The sequence below is a fragment of the Cherax quadricarinatus genome, chromosome 87, assembly GCF_038502225.1.
Source record: "Cherax quadricarinatus isolate ZL_2023a chromosome 87, ASM3850222v1, whole genome shotgun sequence".
NCBI lineage: Eukaryota > Metazoa > Arthropoda > Malacostraca > Decapoda > Parastacidae > Cherax > Cherax quadricarinatus.
In genome coordinates, this window is record NC_091378.1 from 13,539,277 (window position 1) to 13,548,745 (window position 9,469).

A 9,469-nucleotide genomic window follows, 5' to 3' on the forward strand; every position below is an offset into this window, starting at 1 on the left:
CACCTCGTCGCGTACCATGACTCGTTGTTTCCTCCCTGTCAGATATTCTCTGATCCATTGCAGTGCCTTTCCTGTTATGTGTGCCTGGTCCTCTAGCTTTTGCAGTAACCTCTTGTGAGGAACTGTGTCGAAAGCCTTCTTGCAGTCCAAAAATACGCAGTCGATCCACCCCTCTCTCTCTTGTCTTACTTCTGTCACCTTGTCATAAAACTCTAGTAGGTTTGTGACACAGGATTTTCCTTCCCTGAAACCGTGCTGGTTGTCAATTATACACTTGTTTCTTTCCAGGTGCCCCACCACTCTCCTCCTGATGATCTTCTCCATGACCTTGCATACTATACACGTTAGAGATACAGGTCTGTAGTTTAGTGCCTCATGTCTGTCTCCCTTTTTAAAAATTGGGACTACATTTGCCATTTTCCATACCTCAGGGAGTTGCCCAGTTTCAAATGATGTGTTGAAGATCTTTGTTAATGGCTCACACAATATCTCTGCTCCCTCTTTAAGGACCCATGGAGAGATGTTGTCTGGTCCCACCGCCTTTGAGGTGTCAAGTTCGCATAGCAGCTTCTTCACCTCCTCCTTGGTTATATGTACCTCATCCAGCACTTGCTGGTGTGCCCCCCTGTTCTGATTTCTTGGAGTCCTACTGGTTTCCACTGTAAATACCTCTTTAAATCTTGTGTTGAGCTCCTGACATACCTCTCGGTCATTTCTTGTGAATTCCCCATCACCCTTCCTCAGTCTGATTACCTGGTCCTTGACTGTTGTTTTCCTCCTGATGTGGCTGTACAACAGCTTCGGGTCAGTCTTTACTTTTGATGCTATGTCATTTTCATATTGTCTCTGAGCCTCCCTTCTTATCTGTGCATATTCGTTTCTGGCTCTTCGGCTGATTTCTTTATTTTCCTGAGTTCTCTGTCTTCTGTACCTTTTCCATTCTCTAGTACACCTAGTTTTTGCCTCCCTACACCTTTGGGTGAACCAAGGACTCGTTCTGTTCTTCCCATTATTTCTGTTTCCCTTGGGAACAAACCTCTCCTCTGCCTCCTTGCATTTTGTTGCTACATAGTCCATCATTTCTTGTACTGGTTTTCCTGTCAGTTCCCTCTCCCACTGAATGTCTTGCAGGAAGTTCCTCATGCCTGAGTAGTTCCCCCTTTTGTAGTTTGGTTTTTCCCAGCCTATTCCTGCTACTCTCTCCACTTGGAGCTCAACTATGTAGTCGAAGCACAGAACCACATGATCACTAGCTCCCAGGGGCCTTTCATACATGATACCCTCGATGTCCGAACTACTCATGGTGAATACAAGGTCCAACCTTGCTGGTTCATCCTCTCCTCTCTCTCTGGTAGTGTCTCTAACATGTTGATGCATGAGGTTCTCCAGTACCACATCCATCATCTTGGCTCTCCATGTTTCGGGACCCCCATGGGGCTCCAGGTTTTCCCAGTCAATCTCCTTGTGATTGAAATCACCCATAACTAGTAACTTTGCTCCCCCCATGTGTGCTCTCCTGGCCACCTCGGCTAGTGTGTTGATCATTGCTCTGTTGCTCTCATCGTATTCTTCTCTTGGCCTCCTGCAGTTCTGTGGTGGGTTGTACATTACTGCAATTATCACCTTATGTCCCTCAGACTGGATTGTTCCTACTAAGTAGTCCCTTTCGCCCATGCCATCCATTCCTTCCATTTTCTCAAAACCCCACTGGTTTTTAATGAGCAGTGCAACTCCTCCTCCCCCTCTCCTCCCTCTGTCTTTCCTGAAGATTTGATATCCGGATGGAAAGATTGAATCTGTTATTATTCTGGCGAGTTTTGTTTCTGTGAGTGCTATTATGTCTGGGGATGTCTCGTTGATTCTTTCGTGCCACTCCTCATACTTGTTTGTTATTCCATCTGCATTTGTATACCACACCTTCAACTTCTTTTCTAAGACTGTGGTCTGGGAAGTATATTGGGGTTGGGGAAGTGGGAGACCTGGTAAGGAACTATGGGTTGTTGCTGTGGGGGTGAAGTTTGTAATGTAGTGGGTGGGGGCATTGGATGTGGCATGGGTGTTTTGATTTAGAGTGTTTGGTTGCACTGGGGTTGACCTGGTTGGGAGGCTTCTATAGAAAGTTGTGAGGGAGGCTGTATTAGATCTTCTTCCTGGGTCTGGGATCTCCTGTCTGTCTTCTCCATCCCCTCTCTTTCCTCCTTTCGCCTTTGTACCATCTCTCTCAGTTTCTTCCTTTCTTCTTGTGTTCTGTCGCGGTCGAGATACACCCTCCTGTATGCCGTCATGTCCCTTAATCGTGCTTTCTCCTGCAGTATCCTGGTCCGAGTCGCTTCTGCCTTGAAGGTCACTCTCACTGGCCGGGTTCTTTTTTTTACAAACCCCCCTATTCTCCGAAAATTTTCCAGCTGGGTCATATCGTCTTCTCCTATTGCTTTCATGATGCTTTCAATTGCTTTTTTTTCCCCTTGTTTTCTTGCTTCATATGTTTCCCCTTCGACTTCCTGGAGCCCATACACAAAGACTGACCTCACCCTTTCATTCTCCCACTGCATATCCCTGTGTATCCCCTCATTTAATTTGGTTTCCTCCACTGCAGCTTTCCTTTCATCAGTTTCACTGGCTAATGTACTTGGGCTCAGTGGCCTGTCATTTTCCCTTCTAGGCTTTCCTTGGGCTCTGTTGTTGTCTGTGAGTGTGAGTGTGTGTGTGAGTGTGTGTGTGAGTGTGTGTGAGAGTGTGAGTGTGTGTGAGTGTGTGTGTGTGTGTGTGTGTGTGTGTGTGTGTGTGTGTGTGTGTGTGTGTGTGTGTGTGTGTGTGTGTGTGTGTGTGTGTGTGTGTGTGTGTGTGTGTGTGTGTGTGTGAGAGAGTGAGAGTGTGAGAGTGTGAGTGTGTGTGTGAGTGTGTGTGTGTGAGTGTGAGTGTGTGAGAGTGTGTGAGAGTGTGTGAGAGTGTGTGAGAGTGTGTGAGAGTGTGTGAGAGTGTGTGTGTGAGGGTGTGTGAGGGTGTGTGAGTGTACTCACCTAGTTGTACTCACCTAGTTGAGGTTGCGGGGGTCGAGTCCGAGCTCCTGGCCCCGCCTCTTCACTGATCGCTACTAGGTCACTCTCCCTGAGCCGTGAGCTTTATCATACCTCTGCTTAAAGCTATGTATGGATCCTGCCTCCACTACATCGCTTCCCAAACTATTCCACTTACTGACTACTCTGTGGCTGAAGAAATACTTCCTAACATCCCTGTGATTCATCTGTGTCTTCAGCTTCCAACTGTGTCCCCTTGTTACTGTGTCCAATCTCTGGAACATCCTGTCTTTGTCCACCTTGTCAATTCCTCTCAGTATTTTGTATGTCGTTATCATGTCCCCCCTATCTCTCCTGTCCTCCAGTGTCGTCAGGTTGATTTCCCTTAACCTCTCCTCGTAGGACATACCTCTTAGCTCTGGGACTAGTCTTGTTGCAAACCTTTGCACTTTCTCTAGTTTCTTTACGTGCTTGGCTAGGTGTGGGTTCCAAACTGGTGCCGCATACTCCAATATGGGCCTAACGTATACGGTGTACAGGGTCCTGAACGATTCCTTATTAAGATGTCGGAATGCTGTTCTGAGGTTTGCTAGGCGCCCATATGCTGCAGCAGTTATTTGGTTGATGTGCGCTTCAGGAGATGTGCCTGGTGTTATACTCACCCCAAGATCTTTTTCCTTGAGTGAGGTTTGTAGTCTCTGACCCCCTAGACTGTACTCTGTCTGCGGCCTTCTTTGCCCTTCCCCAATCTTCATGACTTTGCACTTGGTGGGATTGAACTCCAGGAGCCAATTGCTGGACCAGGTCTGCAGCCTGTCCAGATCCCTTTGTAGTTCTGCCTGGTGTGTGTGTGTGTGTGTGTGTGTGTGTGTGTGTGTGTGTGTGTGTGTGTGTGTGTGTGTGTGTGTGTACTCACCTAACTGTACTCACCTAATTGTGGTTGTAGGGGTCGAGACTCATCTCCTGGCCCCACCTCTTCACTGAGTGCTACTAGGTCCTCTCCCTGCTCCATGAGCTTTATCATACCTCATCTTAAAGCTATGTAAGGTTCCTGCCTCCACTACCTCACTTGCTTGGCTATTCCACTTACTGACTACTCTATGACTGAAGAAATACTTCCTAACATCCCTTTGACTCATCTGGGTCTTCAACTTCCAGCTGTAACCCCTTGTTTCTGTGTCCCCTCTCCGGAACATCCTGTCTCTGTCCACTTTGTCTATTCCATGCAGTATTTTGTATGCTGTTATCATGTCTCCCCTAACCCTCCTGTCCTCCAGTGTCGTCAGGCCGATTTCCCTTAACCTTTCTTCGTAGGACATTCCCCTTAGCTCTGGAACTAACCTTGTCGCAAACCTTTGCACTTTCTCTAATTTCTTGACGTGCTTGATCAAGTGTGAGTTCCAAACAGGTGCTGCATACTCCAGTATGGACCTGACGTACATGGTGTACAGTGTCTTGAACGATTCCTTACTAAGGTATCGGAACGCTATTCTCAGGTTTGCCAGGTGCCCATATGCTGCAGCAGTTATCTGGTTGATGTGTGCTTCCGGAGACGTGCTTGGTGTTATACTCACCCCATGATCTTTCTCCTTGAGCGAGGTTTACAGTCTTTGGCCACCTAGCCTATATTCCGTCTGTGGTCAAGAATTCTTTGCCCTTCCCCGATCTTCATGACTGCATTTGGCGGGGTTAAATTCGAGAAGCCAGTTGCTGGACCAGGTGGCCAGCCTGTCCAGGTCTCTTTGAAGTCCCACCTGATCCTCATCCGATTTAATTCTCCTCATTAACTTCACATCATCTGCAAACAGGGACACTTCTGAGTCTATCCCTTCCATCATGTCATTCACATATACCAGAAATAGCACTGGTCCTAAGACCAGCCCCTGTGGGACCCCGCTCGTCACAGGTGCCCACTGTGATACCTCATCACGTACCATGACTCGTTGTTGCCGCCCCGTCAGGTATTCTCTGATCCATTGCAGCGCCCTTCCTGTTACATGTGCCTGGTCCTCTAGCTTCTGCACCAATCTCCTGTGTCGAAGGCCTTCTTGCAGTCCAAGAAGATGCAATCAACCTATCCCTCTCTCTCATGTCTTACTTCTGTTACCTTATCATAAAACTCCAGTAGGTTTGCGAGAGGATTTGCCTTCCATAAATCCATGCTGGTTGGCTTTTATACTCTTTTTCCATTCAAGGTGCTCCACCACTCTCCTGATAATCTCCATGATTTTGCAAACTATACACATCAGTGACACTGGTCTATAGTTTAGTGCCTCTTTTCTGTCTCCTTTTTCAAATATGGTTACTACATTTGCCGTTTTCGCACGCGTGTGTGTGTATGTATGTGTGTGGTAGTCATGTCAGTATGTCAGTATATGCCTAGGTATGGTATGCTAACATATAGTGTGGGCAGTGAGGCTTTACCTGTGTGATGTTGGTGTATGGACTCTTGAACCAAAGGTAGTGGTACAGTGTTGGTGGATGCCTCACCATTTTTGGGTCATGAATAATGATCCTGTGTGTTTTGTGTCGTGTTTCTCCAGGACCCACCTGCTTTTCTGGATCACCAACTGGGAATGACTCCAGGGTTCCTTGGAATGACAGTGTAGGTGAAGACCTGGGAGGCCCACCTTTAGAGGGGTCAATGGTGATGACTCCAGTGTGTTTCTCAAGGTCACAGTCAAAATTTATGTGACTTACTACCCAGTTTTGACATTAAGTAATTCTACACATTAGTCATCACTGTACGAATTACAGTATCAACATAAATTACAGTCATCACTATGAATTACAGCCATCACAGTACACATTAGTCATCACTACAAAACAGTTATCAAGTCTACACATTACAGTCATTATTGTACACATTAGTCAGTGGCCCGGTGGCCTGGTGGCTAAAGCTCCCGCTTCACACACGGAGGGCCCGGGTTCGATTCCCGGCGGGTGGAAACATTCCGACACGTTTCCTTACACCTGTTGTCCTGTTCACCTAGCAGCAAATAGGTACTTGGGTGTTAGTCGACTGGTGTGGGTCGCATCCTGGGGGACAAGATTAAGGACCCCAATGGAAATAAGTTAGACAGTCCTCGATGACGCACTGACTTTCTTGGGTTATCCTGGGTGGCTAACCCTCCGGGGTTAAAAATCCGAACGAAATCTTATCTCTTATCTTATCAATGTACCCAGGTCATCACAGTACATATTGGTCTTCACTGTGCATAGTCATCACTTTACACAGTCATCACTGTACACAGTCATCACAGTACACAGTCATCACAGTACACAGTCATCACTGTACACAGTCATCACAGTACACAGTCATCACAGTACACAGTCATCACAGTACAGTCATCACAGTACACAGTCATCACTGTACACAGTCATCACAGTACACAGTCATCACAGTACACAGTCATCACAGTACACAGTCATCACAGTACACAGTCATCACAGTACACAGTCATCACTGTACACAGTCATCACAGTACACAGTCATCACAGTACACAGTCATCACTGTACACAATCACAGTACACAGTCATCACTGTACACAATCACAGTACACAATCACAGTACAGTCATCACAGTACACAGTCATCACTGTACACAGTCATCACTGTACACAGTCATCACAGTACACAGTCATCACTGTACACAGTCATCACAGTACACAGTCATCACAGTACACAGTCATCACAGTACACAGTCATCACTGTACACAGTCATCACAGTACACAGTCATCACTGTACACAGTCATCACTGTACACAGTCATCACAGTACACAGTCATCACAGTACACAGTCATCACAGTACACAATCACTGTACACAGTCATCACAGTACACAGTCATCACTGTACACAGTCATCACTGTACACAGTCATCACTGTACACAGTCATCACTGTACACAGTCATCACAGTACACAGTCATCACAGTACACAGTCATCACAGTACACAGTCATCACAGTACACAGTCATCACTGTACACAGTCATCACAGTACACAGTCATCACAGTACACAGTCATCACAGTACACAGTCATCACAGTACACAGTCATCACAGTACACAGTCATCACTGTAAACATTACTGTCAACATTCCACACATTAGTCATCACTGTACACAATATTCATCACTCGACACATTAGAGTCATCAGTGTAAGCTTTAAGAGGTGACTAAATAAGAATAAGTTAGAGATGTGAGGTGGAGTCAGACTTAAGTAGCCCCGCCCTCCCCTGGCACTACCATAATAGACTTAGTGCCATTGTTGTGGTGGTGCGTCAGACTTACCAGACTTGCCGACACCTCCCTCCCCCAGCACCACGATCCTGAAGACCTTGGTGCCATTCCTGGTCTGTTGGTGGCCCGCCTGGCCCCCTGTCAGTGCCATTACGCCGCCTTCATAACTCACAAGAGTATGTGCCACACTAGCCTGGCTCTGTATTGTAGTGTCACTGAGGTGCCTACTGTCCTCCAGCGACCACATCACAGGCACCTACCATCCTCCAACGACCATGTGAAGCGCCTACCGCCTACCTTGAGCTCATTACCTTTGTAAGTAAGTAAGTAAGTTTATTCAGGTATACACAAATACAGTTACATAGAATTATCATACATAGCAGCATATGTGTAGAGAACCTAGGATAACCCAAAAAAGTCAGAGTGACTTATTTCCATTGGGGTCCTTTTACCTTATTATTATAATATAAAGGCTATAATATGTTCTTATTATTCTACAATGAAGATAACATCTTATTATCATACGAAAAAGACTATCTACTACACCAAGGTCATTAAGACTATCTACAATACGAGGGTCATTATTAAGAATAAGGTAAAATTTACACGTATGTTAGCTAAAAAATAGAAAATCATTCCCCTCCCTTTCTGTAGCTACATTCATCACACACCTTTTGGCACTCTTCTTGAACTGGTTCATGCTATGACTGGCTTTGACATGTGCGGGCAGTCTGTTCCATTCCTTTATTGCTGTACAATAAAAGGTGTTTGAAGCCTGGCCACTGACTGTGGGTACTACAAAGTTGTGCTCTCTCCCCATAGTACTATGATTGCTTTGGTTCCCAACCTTGACAAAATTGACAGCAAGATATTCTGGACACTGTTTGTGAGCAATTTTATAAACATGATTTAGCTTCAGTTGTTTTACTCTGTCTTCAACATTCAGCATATCCAACTGCTGTAATTCATCCTGGCCTACATGTTCTCTTTGTCCCAGCCCCAGGATGAATCTTACGATTTTGTTCTGGGTGATTTGCAGTCTATCTTTCAGTTTTTTTGTCAAGGCAGAGTACCAAGAAGAGCAAGCGTAATCCATATGGCATTGTATAAGGGCTAGACATAGGGTCCTGCGAGCCTCAGTAGGTAGACACTGCTTGTCTATACAGGAACTTTACTCTGGCATTCGCTTTCTTTACTACACTGTTCCCTATCAATTCTCCTGACATGCATGGGTCAAAGGGGACTCCCAAATATTTTACTGATGAAACCAAAGTGATGGGCTCCCCATTACATTGAACATTAAAATTATTTACCCTTCTCAGTTTATGTTTCGTGTCAAAGAGAATGGCTTCAGTTTTCCCTAGGTGTAATGATAGTTTGTTGTCTACTAACCATTTGCTGCAGGACTCCAGTTCCAGTATTAAAACATTAGCAATATCTTGTGGGTCTTTACCTGACACTAACAGAGCACTGTCATCTGCATACAGTAGGAGTTTGCACTTGACACTGATAGGCATATCATTGGCATAACATAAGAATAATAAGGGACCCAGAATACTACCTTGGGGAACTCCACATGTTATCGGCAGGAGTGCACATGCTGTGGATTCCATCTCACATTGGTCTTCAGATGCATGATAGAACTGATAAATTGGCTAAGCTGTATGCTTTCAAAGAGGGAGTAGATTACAATCTTGGCTTGTCAGGTAGTAGTTTGAGAACAATAATACGAAAAGAACTTCAGCTGAATTTTATGGACTTAAGGCTCAGGGAGATTGACACCAGTGAGTCCATCTATCATCATTCTATCATGCAGGAGGAGCCACATGTCTATGGTGCATCCAACAAAATAAGCAGACTCTTGGATGTCACTACCGCCCGGCTCCGGCTGGGTTACAAGTATCTGTGGCAGGTTAAATCACCACCACCAGATGTAGACCAAACGAAATGTAAACTTTGCCAGATGGACTATTGTCACACATTGCGTCATTATGTACTGGAGTGTGATAAAATTAATGAATTTAGAAACAACTCACTCAGAAGTGTTCAAGAAATGGCTAAGTATTTTATCCACAGTGGTATATTACAGACCATTCTGGAGAAATACCCTGACTTTGCTAGCTGTAAATAAAGCATTACCACATGTGTGCATGTGTGTGTGTGTGTGTGTGTGTGTGTGTGTGTGTGTGTGTGTGTGGGTGTGTGTGTGAGG

At 45.4% G+C, this 9,469-nt stretch overlaps 1 protein-coding gene across 1 annotated transcript in view; it reads right to left on the bottom strand.

Moving 5' to 3' along the window:
* Window positions 1-7,525, bottom strand: part of LOC128703809 (Ras-related protein interacting with calmodulin) — a 131,048-nt gene extending 123,523 nt beyond the window's left edge. The window contains exon 1 of the mRNA XM_053798651.2: window positions 7,309-7,525. Within this exon, the coding sequence (XP_053654626.2) occupies window positions 7,309-7,504 (196 nt within the window). The 5' untranslated portion in view covers window positions 7,505-7,525. The remainder of the gene's footprint in view (window positions 1-7,308) is intronic.
* Between the last annotated feature and the right edge of the window lie 1,944 nt (window positions 7,526-9,469).